At 29.1% G+C, this 18,774-nt stretch overlaps 1 protein-coding gene across 4 annotated transcripts; it reads left to right on the top strand.

Moving 5' to 3' along the window:
- The first annotated feature begins 8,123 nt into the window (after positions 1–8,123).
- On the top strand, positions 8,124–15,424 carry LOC118056806 (fimbrin-1). 4 transcript variants are annotated; one of them, XM_035069163.2, is made up of 15 exons: positions 8,124–8,378; positions 8,799–9,120; positions 9,237–9,407; positions 9,591–9,829; positions 9,928–10,099; positions 10,183–10,221; positions 10,537–10,605; positions 10,715–10,831; positions 11,265–11,476; positions 12,482–12,637; positions 12,862–13,061; positions 13,979–14,136; positions 14,228–14,324; positions 14,449–14,540; positions 14,732–14,924. In XM_035069163.2, exons 2-15 carry the CDS (start codon positions 9,034–9,036, stop codon positions 14,753–14,755), a joined length of 1,833 nt encoding a protein of 610 aa, XP_034925054.1. In that variant the 5' UTR covers positions 8,124–8,378; positions 8,799–9,033; the 3' UTR covers positions 14,756–14,924. The 4 variants fall into 4 exon arrangements, with proteins under 4 accessions (XP_034925054.1, XP_034925051.1, XP_034925052.1 ...); XM_035069160.2 differs by lacking the exon at positions 14,732–14,924 and adding an exon at positions 14,931–15,424 and having other exon boundaries at positions 8,140–8,378; XM_035069161.2 differs by lacking the exon at positions 14,732–14,924 and adding an exon at positions 14,931–15,424 and having other exon boundaries at positions 8,140–8,378; positions 8,759–9,120.
- Positions 15,425–18,774: the final 3,350 nt, after the last annotated feature.

Raw genomic sequence — 18,774 nt, 5'->3', positions numbered from 1 at the left:
CCCCACCAAAAAAAATAAAGGGCAAATCAAATAAACACAATGAAAGAAAAAAGATTAAAAGACATAATAGTAGTGATCCTAAGTCTTTAAAACACTCTTTGAGTCTACAAATATTTTTCTTTTATAGTCAAAAACCACAGTTTGCATTATGTGCCTTTAAAATTTAATTCTAATCAAACAAATAAGCAAACTAAACTGATAAATAGTGCTTTTAAAATGCAAAAGAATGTTTTCACAAGAATCACGACATTGCGAAGAAAACTACTTGTTATTATTTATGCTGAAAAAATAAGTACTAAAAAAGAGATAATTTTTTCTAAATAAAACCTCTAAGTTTTACTCAAGCTTCTTACTTTGAAACCCACAAAAATAGAAGGTCACATTATCATATATCATCACTAATTTACTTAAATAAAATATCAAATTATAATTTCTTTAAAGATCTAACCCCTTGGCAATTGTAAGTAATTCAAAACAAAATTATTTTAAACTTATATCAGGTAAATTTTTGTAATTAATTCATTTAAGCCATGAATATCCTAGCTTTGAGTTAACACTTCTTTCTTAAACTTTACCTTGTCAATTCTCAGCCAGAAACACATAAAAGATGCATAACATGTCTTAGGGTTACAATAAAAGAAACACTTTCAATATTAAAACTCATGATTTCTTTGCAATAATTAGAATTAAATGGACATGATCTTTGAAATTTATGAGTTGATTTCAAAATAAGAAAATGATTTTTAAACAAAAGAGGTCATTGATTGAGTTTGCATAGTCCTTGATATAAATGACATTGACATTTCTTGTGAGTCGTCCTAAAAAACTTAAGCAGCCAAAGGGCAATGTGATAGAACCTAAAAGGGATAATAGACAATATCCAGATCATCTGTGGGGCAAAGAACACATAGTTAAATGATGATTGATTGAAATCCATCAAAGTTATGAATAGCATCTAACAAATAACTCCTGATTATAGTCATAAGAATAAGTAAAGCTAGATCAGATAAAAGCAATTATACTTAAAAACAGAGGATTACTTGATGAACTTTATTAAGAGTTTAGAGTAATGCCACACTTGGGAGGGCATCTTTATGTATAAAAATATGGTTTATCCTTTAAAGGGTGGCTATGATACATGAAAAGTGTTATCACATCAATGCATTAGTTAAGGGAAATATACAACAATCATTAACAATAAATGATTTGATAAACTCCTTTAGAGAAGTGTGAATAATGGGACGTTGTTTCTCCCTCAAAATAAAATGAGTGGGCAATGATGCAAGAATATCATAAATTAGGGTGCATCATCCAACTAGATGGCAATATCATGGCTAAGAAAGTTTGTCACTTCTCAAATAATGGTTAACTAAGCAGAGTTTCATTTATTGCCTTAAAGTCTAGACTGTATGACAAAGAGGTAATCAAACACATTGATTAGATGGGCAAAACACGAATGGGTTGATGCAACAAAAAAACATCAAACACATTGATCAGATGGGCAAAACTCGAATGGGTTGATGCAACAAAAAAACATCAAACACATTAATCACATAGGCAAAACCCGAATGGGTTGAAAAGTTAAATTGAGCAACCAAGATGCCATATCAGTAATAACAAACCTTTCCACCAATCAAAAGATTATTTGCAAGAAGGAGAGCCTATATTTCAAAACTAAGTAAATATGCATGGATATCATTTAAAAGCATTGTACAAATTTTTGCACAAGAATTGCATAAGAAAATCATCTTTAGTGAAGTCTAGCAAAACTCCAACAAACAGGAACCCAGCAAGACTCGATTTGATTTTCATAGCCCGACAAGGTTTCAGCAAAGAAGGAATCCAACGAAGTTATAAAGCCTATCAATGCTCAAGATGATCATAAACCCATTAAGGTTTAATAACAAAAAGTCTAGCAAGACTCTATAAAACAAGAACCCGATAAGGTTTCCGTTGATCTAAAACATAGCAAGATTTTAACAAAGAAAGAGTCAAATAAGACTTAGAAAATTAGGACCTGGCAAGGTTTTGAGCCCAAAAAAGCTGCATTTGATTAAAACCTAGCAAGGTTTCAGTAAAAAAAAGATTTCAGCAAGACTTCAAAAAATTAAAACCTGATAAGGTTCTAAGCCCATAAAGGTTCTATTTAATTAAAAATCCAACAAGGTTCCTGTAAAATAAAAAAACTTAAGCAAGAATTTAGCAAAGTAGAATCCAACAAGATTCTGAGCCTAACAAGGCTTTCGCTGATTAAAAACCCAACAAGGTTTTAAAGCAAGAGTCTTGCAATACTTCAACAAATAAGGACACGGCAAGGACATTAGCCTAGCAATGCTCTAAAAAGGTTATTTGTCTGGTCTATCACCATTAATGGAAGAAAACGTGTAGATGAGAAGAGAGGTAAATTGCAATAAAAGAAATAAAAGGTACTAGAACAACAATAGATAAAAAAAAAAAAAAAAGTAGATAAAAGCAATAAATAAATATAAGTTGAATTAAAATTGCATACATGCACATCATTTACAATAGTTATATGGCCTATTTATATTAGTATAGAATTTGAATCTGATCTAAACATGTAGATTTAATCATATATAGATATTGGTATCATATAAGAAGACTCCATCAATTCCTCACACAAACTAAACTCTCCTATATTGATATTCATATGACTCCTAAACTAATTTATGATTTTTAATTACTTATTTTGTTTTAAATAGAATTAAGTCTTATGATTCTTCATGCATGTTCAAACGCTTATGACCGATTATTTTCTTTTGATCAATCGTGACTTTTAGCTGACTAGTCAATAATTGTAGTGTTTTTCTTCCCCTTGATTGATCATACCATTCACAATCGATTTCAATTTATCTTTTTCTGGTGCAACAATGAACAAGAATTGTTCTTATAAAAAAAGATGAGAAAAGAAATATACAAAAAATAATCACATTAGTCCCGATGTCAATAAATCTTGCTCCCTAGATCAGAACATTGTTCCCTGGTTATGGCTTAAGTTATATTATATGCAGATGACCTGGAAAGTGAAAACCATAAAGAAAGAAAAGAATAGATAGAGTGTGATTTTGTGTTTCCTTCGTGCAGCCGTGGAGACATTGAATTCACAAGTTTCGTAGTCCAACGTGCAAGACACATGGGAGGATGGAAGATGTATTTCATGGTCGGTCTGGCCGGCTGGCTGGTAGTTCAAATGGTGAATGAGTGGGACAAGACAAGATATCAACATGGAAAAGGATGAGCTACTCTGTAGTGTGTAATGCAAACTAGCAATACTATATACTAGATATTTGATTATCTCGGGTTAGACATTTTTTTTTAATAAAATAAATTATATTTACATTTTTTTAACATGTTTATATATTTAAAAAAATTCTAAATGAAAATTAAAATATATATATACGTATATGTAATCAAATAAATCAAGAAGTATATGTATTAATAAGTGAAAAAAAAACCTTAAACAATGACTAAAAATAAAAACTGAAAAAATTGAGAGTCAAAATAGTTAATTTTGAAAAAACATGACATTTACGGGGTTGTATTTGTTAAATTTGTTAATTAAAATATTTTATTTATTCAATCAAACAATAATAAAAATAGACACATATTAAATTGATTGTATAATTTTTTTTATTTTTAAAAATAAAATTCATCTATACAAAAGATTAAAAACATATAGATTAATCAGAAAAACATCCTAAAAAATTAAATGTGTAATTAAAATATAATAATGATTTAAAATGGGTTTTCTAAATAACATAAAAAAGAGAAGGGATATTAATCTAAATATAAATAAAAATAAGATTAAAATTTAGATTAATTTTTAAAAAATAGGAACAAAAAAAATTTCTTAAACAAAAAAAAGTGAATAGTATTGTCGATAATAAAACTTGTTGGGTGAACCTGAACCATAAACTCAACCAGATTTAATATTGTTTTCCCCTTAAATTTATAGCAAATCTAAAAAAAATAGTTCTTGGTAAAACATGAGAGGGTGAACAGTGCGGGTGTAGAATGTTCATCTCACATATTTTCTCTTTAAATTTATAGCAAAACCTTAAAAAAAAAAAAAAAAAAAAACCAATATTGTTCATAGTAAAATGTGAGGGAGTGAACAATTCGACGCACAATGTTCTCTATGGTAAAATATAAGAAGGTAAATAATATGACTGCACAATGTTCATCTCACACATTTTCTTCTTAAATTTATAACAAAACCTAAAAAAATATAAATAATAAAACATGAGGCGGTGAACAGTACTGCTACATAGTATTCACTCTATTGACTTTAGATTATAAGTAATTTATTTCATGGTTATTACAAGTATTATTTTAGACCACCAAAAGATTAAAACTTGAAAGTAGAGTAGTAAAAGAATTGACAATTCCAATAATTTGGAGTCAATTTTTAATGTATAGATTTATTTTATTGTATCATATTTTTTTAATTAAGAAATACAAAAATTTTATTTAAATTTAATTAAATGAATTTTTAAAAAAATATACAAGTATCAATAAATCATCAAAGAGTTATTAATGTTAATTAAATATTGAGATGAAAAGCTGATATTTCTTCTAAAAATAAAATATTTAACATAACTTTTTCTTGTTTTTTTATTTTTTTTTTATCTTAGAGTTTTTTTTTTACCAAGAATAAATTATTTCTATTTTTATAAATAAATCATGAAAATAAATTTTATTTGTATCGAATACAAAAGAAGAAAATCAAAGATAGGTTATAATAGAAATATTATAAAAATACAAATATTTTTTTAAAAATAACTAATATTTTTAAAAATAAACTAATTTAAAAAAAAAAATCACACAAGATAGTATTAATTGAAATTAAAATAAAAGATTAATAAAAAAGTAAAAAAAAAATACACAAGAAATAGGAAGGGTATTAATTAGAGTTTTTAAAAAATTAATAAAAAAATAAAAATATCATTCACTGATGAGTCAACCCTGCGCACTTGTGTTAGGAAAAATATTAAAAATTTATTTTCAAAGTTTATGGACCCTAAAACTCTATTTTTTAAGTTTTTTTTACTAAAAAAACATCATAAAAACCTCTATTAACCATAAAAAAAACTCCAAAATCATTCAAAATATGAAAATAAATCAAATAAAAAAAACTTTAATTTTAAAAACTTTAAGATTGACCTTATATTTTTTTTCCATATTTTACGTTGTGGTTTTTTATATTTTTACAATAATTATAGAAATATATCACAAAAAGATTAAATAAAAAAGGAGGTGATTCATTATAGCTAAATGAATGATTAATCTAGTGGGGACCCCTTTCCTTATTATTATTGTCTTGTTTTGTGATGTCTGGTTCCTTTGTTCTCTGTAAGGGTCCTCCTGCATCTTAACAAAAAGTTGATAGGGTGATAGCTGACATGATACTGTCACACTTCTTTATATATATATATATATATATATTATTTACAGGTATAATAATAGTTAAGATTTAAAGTATTTTTTATCTGAAAATTATTAAAATAATATATTTTTTAATTTTTTTAAAAAAAAATTAATATCAATACATTAAAATAATTTTAAAATATAAAAAAATTAATTTAAAAAAAATTAAATTTTTTAAAAACATAGTTTCAACCGTGTTTTAAAAAACAAAAATATAAAATATTCAAGATTTTTTTTTTCATATCAATCAGCAAAACAACGTGCATATGTAGAAATTGCACAATTATGTGCTCTAAGGCAAGAATATTATTTGATAACTAGTTAAATAGTATTTGATTTAATTGTATTGTTGTGCTTTTTTTTAGGTATAAAATGACCAATGAGCCTTGTAATGTATAAAAGAGGTATTTTATTTATATTAAATGATTTCGGAAAACACTCAATAATTACGCTCATATTTGTGTCAATTTAGAGAGTTTAATTATTATTTATTTATTAAATATCTTCCAAAACTATTTTTTTATTTCTCAAATTATTTTCAAGTTTTAAAAACTTTTAGTGGTTGAGAATTAAAAAAAAAATATTTTCTGAGCTTTTTGAATTTTTTTTTACTACTTAAAAACTTTCTAAAGCTTATGTCAAAATTTTATTTTTTTTTATTTATTAAACATTTTAAAAGTATTTGATGACCTTGTATTGTAGAATTGTTTTTCTTTAAAATGTTTGAGAATTAATTTCAAAAGATATTAATTTTTTTATTCCTAAAATTTCCTCAAGACTTTTATTTTTAAAGAGCTAATGTTTTTTTATTTGTTAAGCATTTCTAAAACTTTAATTGATAGTCATATTGTACAATAGTCTGTTTAAAAATATGGTTACAGTTGTTTTTTAAAGTATTTTTTATTTAAAAATACATTAAAATAATATTTTTATTTTTTAAAAAAATTATTTTTGATATCAGCGTATCAAAATGATATAAAAAACACTAAAAAAATTAAATATTTTTAAAAAATACTTTAAAAAAAAACAGCACCTTATAGTCTTATTTAATTGACTAAATCTTGCAAATATTGGGATAAATTTTGACTAATTTTGTTTTATTAGAGCTTATTTATTGAATTAATATAAACATAGAGATTGTTTAGAGAGGTTTTTTTGGTGTGCATAATTCTACAGGTTAATTTTTAACTTAAAACAAAAAAAAAGTTGATTAGATTGACAATGTTTATAAAAAATAGCAATAAAATAAAAAATAACTTAAAAAATCCTAATATTACAGATTTAACAGAAACTAATTTTAAAAAATAGCAATAAACTCATCATGTTAAGTAGATATCCAAAACACCCTTGATATTTTTAAAATAATTTTTTTCTAACATTAAAGACATTTTGGATATGAAAAGGAGATTTTTGTAATTAATATATTCAAATTCTTTATAATTTCATGATATATCGAGAAGTTTAGTGTATTTTACCCTAAAATCAATAATATAAAAAATAATGTTTAAAATAGGGTTATATATGTAGAACACAAACATCTTTATCATATTTGCAAGATAGAGTACTCGATTAGGTGTGAGATTCATAATTTTTTTTCTAGCTAGAAGCATTTGTACTTTAAAGGCACACCAACACCAAATATCATTAGCTCAAAAATATCACAATATTGCTAATGACGAAAATGATACACCTAGGAAGTAATAGAAAAGATTTTTTAGGGAAAAATACAAAAAAAGAAAGAAAAAAAAGCAGTCCACCAGGCCACCTAACACATGACTTTGAAGAGGGGAAAAACTAACTCATCCTTGTTTGTATGACAGAATAAGTATACATTTTAAAGGATGTATGGTTATAATTATTTTATAAAGTGTTTTTTATTTAAAAATATATGAAAATAATATATTTTTTTAAATTTTTAAAAATTATTTTTGATATTAGCATATCAAAATAATTTAAAAATACAAAAAAATATTAATTTGAAGTAAATAAAAAAATAAAAAAAAATTAAATTTTTTCAAAAATGTTTTTGAAATGCAAAAATAAATAGGCCTTAATTGTTGTTATTTTTTAAAAATATATTAAAATAATATATTTTTTATTTTTAAAATATATTTGTAATATAATTATAAAAAAATTTCAATTTTTTTTAAAATACATTTGAAATGCAAAAACAAACTACTCTTAATTCTTGTTATTTTTAAAATATTTTTATTTAAAAATATATTAAAATATTTTTTTATTTTTAAAATATATTTTTAATATTATTATATCAAAATAATTTAAAATAATTTTTAAAAAAAATTACTGAAATCCCAGTGCAAATAAGTCCAGATAAAAACAAAAATAGCTGAAAAGACATAAGATTAAGAAACACGTGTCCACAAATGATGAAGAGCTGGCAAATAAATACAGCGAGTGCATAAATATACCATTCCTCGAGAGTAGGAAAACCACCCTCAACTTCACACACAATCCAAATGAGTTCCCCACTTCTAGCCATACTGGCCTCTCAATCAAAGAAATTCTGAATAAATTGTAAATTATTTTTATTTATTTTGCAAAATAAATTTGATGATTTTTCTTAAAAGAACTCATTATCCTTTTTGACAAGTACTGATCATGCTTAATTTAATATTATTTTATTTTAATTAAATAACTTTTGTTAAAAATTAAGAGAATTAACTAATTTGTAATTTACTGAAAAAAATATCGGGAAAAAAAGAGCACAACAACAACCCGAGTTCAAGGCCAGTAAGCTCTTGGCTGTCTCTTTGGTAAAAAACTAATAACCGATCCTTCTGTCTCTAATACTTTGCTCTCCCACGAAGAAAATCCGATCCCTTCTCTCTCTATCTCCCTCCATGTTCACACTATAAACAGAGATACTAAAGATTTTCATTTTTCGAACGTGAATCTGTTGTTTTTCTTAACAGGTATGCACTTCTGGGTTCTATTTGATTTTACGTTTCTTCTAACGAGTTCGTTTATATTTCCTGTAATATGTAATAAGAGTTTGGTTTTGATATCCATATATGGTTTACGTTTCTTCTGTTTCGTTTTTTGTTTTTGTTTTTAAATGCTGGCTGGTGCATCTATATTTAGTGTTTTTGTTATCTTGTTTATTAGCTTATCTTTATTTTCTTGTGATTTTGTGATTCTATTTTTAGTTTTTTGATTGGCTATGGTCCTTGTTTCTTTATATGTCTTGTCATTTCTTCTGCATGATAATTGATAAACGGTTTCTGATTCATTTTTGGCAACATTAATTAAGGATCATTTTGGCCCTTCTTCTGTTGTTTCTTATTAAGCACAGAGCCTTATTTGAAGTGTCTTTCTGGGTTTTGCGTTTTAAGGGACGGAGAAGTGGGTGGGGTCGTGGCGATTCAGGCAATTTAAAGACCATCTGCGAGGATAATTTGGCAGTGGTTTGTTGCTGTTATTTGTGTATATCAGGATCCGAATCTAAGTCTTTGGTTCTGCTGGTGGGTTTTGGAGTCTGGTTTCAGAGACTCTTGAGGCTTTCTTTTATCAATCTGGACGATTCTGTTTGACAGTAGCTAGTGCTCGCTGCGTTGGGAATTTGTAGAGATGTCGAGTTATATGGGTGTTCATGTCTCTGATCAATGGCTGCAAAGTCAGTTTACGCAGGCTGAGCTTCGCAGCCTCAAGTCAAAAGTAAGTTTGTCTTCATGGGTTATGTGTCTGAACTATTTGTTTGTTATTAATTCTGCATTCATACCAGGATGCTATGCATACCTTTCTCTTTATTTTAATTTCTTCTTTGATTCTAGTTTCTAGAAATGAAGAATCAAAATGGACAAGTTACTGTTGGAGATATGCCGCCTCTGATGGTCAAATTAAACGCTTCTAATTCAATGTTTAACGAGGAGGAGATAGCTGGGATATTGAAAGAGTCGCTTGCCGACCTAAGTAATGAGATCGATTTTGAAGCCTTCCTCAAGGTCAGTCATCGTGTGTCTAATTTAGTGTTTTGTTGGTCCCCTTCTCGTCGGCCTCCTCTATTTATCGAGTAAAATTCAGATGAGAGTTTTTCAAGCTAGCATTGTTGGAGCTTGCATCCCCATATACTGCCCAGGAGTTGGAATAAATTAGGTGGTAACATATTTATCCAATTGCATTGGCAGGCATACTTGGATTTACAAGGTCTAGCTACAGCAAAATCTGGGGCTTCAAAGCAGAGTTCATCTTTCCTTAAGGCCACAACCACTACTCTTCTTCACACAATTAGCGAATCTGAGAAAGCATCTTATGTTGCTCACATAAACAGCTATCTTGGGGATGACCCATTTCTGAAGCAGTTTCTTCCCATAGATCCAGCTACAAATGATTTATTTAATCTTGCTAAAGATGGAGTGCTATTATGGTATATAAACCTAGTTTGGTTGATTTGATCTACTTTGCTTGTCCATGAAAACCGATATTGGTGGTGGTGTTGATTTTGTCTTGTGGCTTTTGGTGCAGTAAACTCATCAATGTTGCTGTGCCAGGGACAATAGATGAACGAGCCATCAACACGAAACGGGTTCTTAACCCATGGGAAAGAAATGAGAACCATACCCTCTGCCTCAACTCTGCAAAAGCTATTGGATGCACTGTGGTAAACATTGGCACACAGGACTTGGTGGAAGGAAGGGTAAGTTTAGCTAATTTTGATTCTCACATGGTATCGTATGTGTTGTGGTCTAAAGGATTTTATTTTGTTTGTTCATTTTGCAGCCTCATCTGTTACTTGGGTTGATTTCTCAGATTATAAAGGTGAGCCTCAGGATTTTTGGTATATTAATTTTGCTCAGAATATTACCTCATGGATTCAGTATGAAATACCAAGAAGGCATTTTACTAGAATAACCATGTTGCATTTACCTTTTTGTCGTGATTGAAGATTTAAAATCTCTTGATATGACTGATTGGATTTGGTATATGACCTCATGTGGAATGCTGCAAAAGGATCCATATTGCTAATCCCAACTAGTATGGGATTGAGGCTTGGTTGTTGTTTCTGTAGTAATTGAGTTTTTTTTCTGTATCTTTTCCAATAATCTTATCTAATACCGAGTGCTGTTATATCAGATTCAACTACTGGCAGATCTTAGTCTTAAGAAGACACCTCAGCTTGTGGAATTGGTGGATGCCAACAATGTAATGGAATGCTGATTTAATTTGTTTCAATTTTTTTTTATTTTTTGTAAATTTATAAGCATGGAAGATTATGGATAATTGACTCAGCATGATCTTTTGTATCTTTCAGGATGTTGAGGAGCTTATGGGATTAGCCCCTGAAAAGGTCCTATTGAAATGGATGAATTTCCATCTCAAGAAAGCAGGCTACGAGAAACCTGTTTCGAATTTTTCTTCTGATTTGAAGGTACTAGGCTACTAGCCATTTCAGTTGTATATCTAGTCTTGTTAACAATCACGAAGTAAGTTGCAAGGAGTTGTGTATTTATTCGCTGATTAAGTAGACGTACATGTTTCTCTTCATTTTTTAATGGGATTTGAGTTCATAGATCAATAGATTATGCTCAAAATCTCTGAATTTAGGGGAAACTAAAAAATCATAGGTTTTGTTTTTATCTAGAAAAGGTTTGAATGGTTAAATAATGATTTGATGCGCATGTATTTTCTTCTTCAGAACATGATAAATCTTTTGTTGTAGTTCATTGTAGATGTTCTTAGCTCCTTACTATTATATACTTCTCTACCCGTGCTATTTTTATCCATGCTTGATCTGATTTATCTTTCATTGTCTGATTATACCTAATATACTTGTAATAATGTCTTCTGTCAAACATGTGTAGGATGGAAAGGCTTATGCATACCTACTTAATGTTCTTGCACCAGAGCACTGCAGTCCATCTACATTGGATTCCAAAGATCCTAAGGAAAGGGCTAAGCTTGTTCTTGATCATGCAGAGCGGATGGACTGCAAACGATATTTAAAACCAGAAGACATTGTTGAAGGGTCACCAAATCTGAATCTTGCATTTGTGGCACAAATATTTCATCAAAGGTGGGAAACAAAAAGCAGGGCACCATTTATTTTACTGTGATGAAAACTTTGTCAACGGTAGGTTAAAAAAACCCCTAGGTTTGGATTTACAGAAACTAGTTAACTGGCTAAAAAAGCTGGCCTCCCCCCCCTTGACAATTGAACATGTGCAAGGTGGTTTCAGTCAAGTTTAGCTAACCATTTAACAAATAAGAGGCTGCTTTTGTCAAACTTGGATACTTTCAGGTAGCACCTATAATTTTGCAATGCCCCGGGGGTCCCTATTAATTTACCCTTTTGTAAAAGCACCTCTCTCCTCCACTTTTTTTTGGGCAGTTAAACATTGCAAGATTTCTTTGAAAATTAAGATTGGGCATGTTTGAAGTTTGTGCTTATAAGACGTTATGCTGCTTAGGCCATCTAATATTAATTTGAAATTGAATCTGCTTTCCAGAAGTCAAGTTCAATATCTCCTTTTTACACTTTTTTATAGTATGTTCATCATATAGAATATAAGCATCAATATCTGTAATATGAAATAGTTTGGCATGAAGTTCTGATGATTGGATTAAACCAAAACATTTCCCATATGGGGAAACATGCAGTTTTTGGAAGGAAGTTTTTGTTTCGATAGGTATTATGGAAATGTGAACGTTATCCAGCTGAACAGGAATTATAAAATACACATTATTTTCTTCGCATAACTTTCCTACATGTTTACTCATTGTTTAAAACAATCAGCTGGTCTGTTTCTGTTATAGAATGCTTAAAGGCAGTGTCTTAGTGACAATTGATTATGAATTTCTTGTAGTAATCTTATGTTATCAACTTGGACTTGCCTTGCATTCCTTCTCCAGATTTTGATTATCAGCTCCTTTGCTGATCTCTCTTCCCTTTATCAAATCTCTTCCTTTAGCTCATGATTGTATTGGCAATTTAGATTCTTTAACATCTGAACTCTGTCTCTTTCTATCAGTATTTAATCTAATCTTGTAACTGAGAGGAAAGGATGGTATACATTTGCAGGAATGGCCTGACTACAGACAGCAAAAAGATTTCCTTTGCTGAGATGATGACTGATGATGTGCAAACTTCTAGAGAGGAAAGATGTTTTCGACTATGGATTAACAGTCTTGGAATTGTTACATATGTTAACAATGTATTTGAGGATGTTAGAAATGGGTGAGTTCATTTTTACTAAGCAACCAACATCAATGCAGCAAGTTACTGGCCCATTACTGGTTGAATATTGTATTAACAAAGCTCAGGAAAATTTGCATGTATTTTAAAGAATTCTTGGAGTTGAAATCTTACATTTTTCGTTTTGGTTCAATACCATAATTGTTTAATTCTGGCATCAAAGCTTTCAATTCACAATCTTGATTTCTAAATAACTATGCATGCAGATGGATACTATTGGAAGTGCTTGACAAGGTTTCTCCTGGATCAGTTAACTGGAAGCAGGCATCTAAGCCTCCAATCAAGATGCCATTCAGAAAAGTAGAGAATTGCAATCAAGTCATAAGGATTGGAAGACAAATGAAATTTTCCCTCGTTAATGTAGCTGGAAATGATTTTGTACAAGGAAATAAGAAGCTCATACTGGGTAATTTCTATGATCTAGTCCTTGTTGAATCAGTGACTGAACTCTTTCTATAAATTTTCCTGATGTGATGTGCTTTTTTTATTCCTTGATCTTTCCGGGCTTTCTTTCACCTCGATGAATTGAAACTTGCTAATAGAAGTTAAAAAAATTACAGAGTGGAAACTACGATAGAAGAGTTGTTTCACAATGTTACATATGCTGTTGCACAAATTTCTCATGCTCTCAAATGCATCTTGTGTGTATGCTTTCCTAAATCTTAAAGCTGAATAAACCATAAATCAATTGATAGAATTTGAAAAGTCTCATTTTGGGGATTCCTTTGATGATTGTGTATGAACATCAGTGATTTTCTAAACATCTTGTGATCAAATAAGTGAAATATAGGCTGTGGGAGCGGAATTGTAAATTAGTCAATTGTGTTGCAAGACCTCTCCCTCTCTATCACTGTTAAAAATCATAACAAACATCGCTCATATATTCTGCATATGTTCTGCCATTTCGAGATTGTAATGTGCACAAGTATTTGAAGACATCCGTCTGCCATAACTTGGATGTGTATCAATGTCTTTTAAACATTTGTTTCCAGTTTGTCGTGTTTCTTTTTAAAAATTAAAATCAAAGCAACATTGATCTGGATATTAGAGTTGCATAGTTTATGTCCTTTTATACAGCCCTGGGATATCAGAACGTTTTTCTTTTTTTCCTTTTCTTTTTCTTTTTTGGTTTCCCTTCGGTGGATAATGCATCTGAGGTGGACCTGATAGAAAAAGAAAATTTTGACCTTTATGCCATTACTAGACATTAACTTGCTCACCACGTCCCTTTTTCTGTGAGAATCCCGTTCTCTCTTCCTGCCCAGTCTTAAATGGCTGTGAGCAGTGCTGCGAACATCCTTAAACTGATTAGATTTGTTTCAGCTTTCTTATGGCAGTTGATGAGATATAATATGCTTCAACTTCTGAAGAACTTGAGATCCCATTCCCAAGGAAAGGAGATAACTGATGCAGATATTCTAAAATGGGCAAACAATAAAGTTAAACATACAGGAAGAACTTCCAAAATCGTGAACTTCAAGGTTAAACAAACTATGGCATTTTGTTTATTGAACTTGTCACCGGCCCACATCACCATTTCTTTTTGCTGTTACTAATTTCGAAGTTTAACAGGATCAGAGCCTGTCGAGTGGAATATTCTTCCTTGAGCTTCTCAGTGCTGTTGAGCCAAGGGTGGTTAATTGGAACCTCGTCACCAAGGGTGAAAGCGGTATGTTGCGTTCTCCTAGCAAGTTCCCTTACTTTCTGGCAGATGAGAAATGACTTGTTATCCGACTTATTCTGGTAGGAGTTGTTGTGCTCACCCTTCTTCTCTTCTTGCTTTGTAAATGTAGATGACGAGAAGAGATTGAATGCTACATACATTATCAGTGTGGCACGGAAACTGGGCTGTTCAATTTTCCTGTTGCCTGAAGACATCATGGAGGTATGCATACTACAGTGATGGTTTTTTTTTTTTTTTATTTGCTATAGGATATAGGTGAGATAATTTTTAGATGGCAGCTTCCCATTCTCTCTCTTTGCAACTTTGGCAAGCCTACTGTGATTTGTGAGGCATATATTTGTTATTTCAGGAGAAAGAACTGAATTATTGCATTTCTTTCTGAAAACTTGCAGAATCACTATTCACTCCGGCAGTGATGTTTATTTATATATTTTCAGAGAAAGATGACCAGACTACTAATCATTGGCTATCTCTCCTGCTACTCATGCTATTTTTAGATATTGAGATATCAAATTTGTAAACCCAGTTCATTTATCTATGCAAGAAACATGTTCATTGAATTTGATCATTGTTATTGTGATCTGGTGGCAGGTAAACCAGAAGATGATTCTGACTCTAGCTGCCAGCATAATGTACTGGAGCCTGCAAAAAGCAGTGGAAGATGGGGAATCATCTCCATCCCCTTCTAATGGGACTTGTACCGCTACTCCTGATGCATCCCCAGCTCCATCTGTCAACGGCGAAGATGAAATTTCTTCCTTGGGTGGTGAAGTTGCAAACTTAAATATTGATGATGCTGCCTCCGACACTACAGTCTCCTCACAGCTTGAGAACGGGGAATTTACTGCAGTAGAGTGAAGCATGAAGTATTGTAGCCTGCAAGATCAGCTTCAGTGAAATGGAAGTGAATATACATGTGCAGTTAGACTACATATCTCTCCTTTACAGCGAAAACAAAATGTGCAAACAATAGGAAAATGAAGAGCAGAATTTTTGTAAATTGTGAATGCTTTGTGAAAGAAAGAGAGGTCATACTTCTGCATGTTCTTTTTTCCTTCTATACATGAGTAGGTTGTTACTTTTTTTATATATTTTTTAAAAAAAAAAACCTCAAATTCTATCGCAAAATCTTATTTTTGGTTCTTAAGGTATGAGGGACCCGACTCCATCCGAAGTATAGGATTTCATTATTAAAGTCACCTGTTCATATTTTCATTTGAACATGGCATTTTCTTAGGAGGAAGAAAAAATAATTTCTTTCTCCTTAATTTTGAACTTTGACACTTTTATAACTTTATTCTTCAAAGTTATTCTACTTTCATTTTTTTCATATTTAGTATTCTCCATTTACACATGTTAATACTCACAACCTATTAATCTTGGTCTTTTAAAGAGGTAATGGTCATATCAGCATTCATGTAGATATTATAGTGATTATTTTTTAAAATATTTTTATTTTTTATATATATTAGCATATCATCAAATCAATTTTAAAACATAAAAAAATTAATTTAAAATATAAAAATTAATTTTTTTAAAAAACACCTTTTATAAAGCTTGCATTCCAAACAGCTCGTTAGAATGATGTTTATTTTCAATATATATGTTACTCCCCTGTTTATTTGCTGAAAATAGTTTTATTTTGGAAAGTAAATTTTTAAAAAGTGAATTATTTTTATGATATTTGAAAGTACCATGAAAAATAAGTTAGAATATATTTTTTAATATTTGGGTATATCATTGAAAATGAGGTGAAAAATAATTTATTAATGTTTTAATATTTTTTTAAGATTATCTAATTTATATAGAATATTAAATATAAATATTGAATCAGAATGAAGCTTTTTATTATTATTATTATTATATCATATATTCATATATAGCTTATTTTATAAAATATAAATATATATGTCATGTAAATATATAATCTTGTGAAATATTTCTTAAGTAAAATCTATTAATAATTTTTTTCAATTTTAAAAGCTTAATTTTTTTTTTCATATCAAGAAAACTAAATTAATTAATGTTGTTAAGTGAGAGTTAGATATTTAGGTTTTTCTAGTATGAAGATTTAAAAAAAAAAAGATAAATACATACAAAAATATTTTGATGGGTTTTGTTTTGTAGAAATTGTCTTTTTAAGGGCATGAGCAATTATCCCTTTAACATATATCAAATAAACATTAGGAAATAAATATAAATATATTACATCAAACATAGTTATGCATAAATATTAAGTTTTGATGTTATAAACACATATATTAATTCAAATTAACAAACATAAACACACTAGACCAAATTAAACAAGTAAATATGCTTGTTAAATAACAAACATAAACTTTCTTATCATAGTAAAATCATCTTAGCAATTAAACCTGTAGTAGTGTTGGTTCACGAAATTTTAAACTTAAATTTTCCTCAAATTAGCACTTTTTGCCACAAATGCTTTTGCAAATATTTCATTTTGGATCAAGTAATCAAATGCATCCTCAACAGTGATCTCATCAAAGCCTTCAATTTTCATCACTTTTATATATAGCTCATTAACATCAAGTTAATTTTAGCTTAAACTTTGAACTGTAAACGCTATATCTTCAATCTTTTTAGACAACTTTTCAACACTATCATCTTCCAGGTTGATATCAGTATATGATTTGATATAATTTATGGTTGCCATGTCTTTTTCAATAATAACTGTCATTGCCTCATATATATATCAAGTTTTTTATTGAGATACTTGTCATGATTGGATTGTATCTGTTCATAAAGTTTAGCATATGTAATTTTTTAGTTCCTGGTATAAAATTTTGGAAACAAAAGTAAATGTAAAAATTACAAAGAATATAATATTTATCATACCTTTATTTCTTCATCATATACATTTTTTGAAACTGTAATCATCTTCAAATAATCATCCCAACGAAAGCCACTTTTATTTTTAAGTTTGGTTATTATTTCCTTTTTTCACAGTTTTGAGATGATTATCCACATGCTTGGTCGCATTGCACATTGAACTTTTGACTAATTTTTGTAGTCACCTTAACAAAAGATTTTGTTTTAAAGGTGGAAGAAGGCTTATTTCCTTTAAGTGCTTCCTCTGCTAATATCTCAAGTAGCATGTGAGACATAGGCTTAGATCATGTGAAGTGTTTACCCTTGCATTTTTCATTCTGTGTGGTACTCATTTATATAAAAAAAATTACAAATTTATACAAAATAAAATCATACAATATTTAGATTTAATTAATTTTATACAAAAACTAAAATTAATATTTAAAAGAAAATACATAAGAAATTATAATAAAGTCAACAAGCAATCCAAATACATAACAAAGATACATTTTGAGTGTTATAATTATAATAAAGACAAGCAATCTAAACTCAAGAAAAACATAATAAAAACAAACATATAAAATTAACACTCAATTACTAGTTTCTTTGAGTGTTATAAGCATTCCACATGGTTGATGCAATTATTTCTTTTTTGTTATCAACTCCTTATCTCTTTCCTCTCTTTCCGTTGACTTAAGTTGATTGCTCGTCTAAGTGGTTCACTTTCCGAACATATTTCTTTCATAAGAAAGTCATAAAGATCAACTCCCATTATGTGATTATGAATATTACAACATGTAAGCATAACATCTACTTGTGTTTCATAAGACTAAAAAGGTTATCTATCAACTGATCTAAAACGAATCTTCAAAATACCAAACATTAGCTCAATAGCAGTTCTCAATGAAGAGTGTCGAAGATTAAATAGCTCATTTTTATTTTCTAGTGAATGTTATGTAAACTCATTCAAATGATATCAAACTCCATTAAAAGGAAAAATAATTTTTTTTCAAATACCATAACTAGCATCACCAAGATAATATTTTCCTTCAAATAAAAAAATCTATTACTATATTTATCTAGTTAGACATTTTATATGTTTATTGCATATAATAAATACTTTATTATATACCTTATGAAATTTTTAGACTACTAGGTCTTGATAGTACATCACCTAAAACTTGTAAATTATGTGCACTTCCTTCCCAGCCAGCTAAAATATATATAAATTTCAAATCAACAGTTATATCTGCTAAAACATTTTGTATTGTTTCTTCCTTTCAACCTCAAAACTTTCTTTAAATTTCAATAGGAACATTTGCAGGAGCATGTGTATCATCAATTACTCCAACACAATCTTATATAAACATGAAAAAATAATTTATACCCTTTTCTTTTAAATGTAATTAATTAATGTATAAAAATATTGGTATTATTCTCATACCTTAAAACAAGGATAAAATCTGTGATTATTCATTATCTCTGCAGGAACTGTATCCCCTAAGGTTTTTAATAAGGTGTTTGTATAACTGAAGAACTGCTTTTAATATAATTCTAAAGTAACAATGGATGGTTTTAACATACATATAGTATATACCACAAA

The sequence above is a fragment of the Populus alba genome, chromosome 1, assembly GCF_005239225.2.
Source record: "Populus alba chromosome 1, ASM523922v2, whole genome shotgun sequence".
Lineage (NCBI taxonomy): Eukaryota > Viridiplantae > Streptophyta > Magnoliopsida > Malpighiales > Salicaceae > Populus > Populus alba.
The sequence above is the reverse complement of the archived record's forward strand: the minus strand, read 5'-3'. Positions and strand labels throughout refer to the sequence as shown.

Coding starts and splice junctions, on each gene's coding strand:
- LOC118056806 (XM_035069160.2), top strand. CDS start 9,034: ATGTCGAGTTATATGGGTGTTCATGTCTCTGATCAATGGCTGCAAAGT. Junction 9,408..9,590: donor ATTTTGAAGCCTTCCTCAAG/GTCAGTCATCGT, acceptor TTGCATTGGCAG/GCATACTTGGATTTACAAGG. Junction 10,100..10,182: donor AGGACTTGGTGGAAGGAAGG/GTAAGTTTAGCT, acceptor TTCATTTTGCAG/CCTCATCTGTTACTTGGGTT.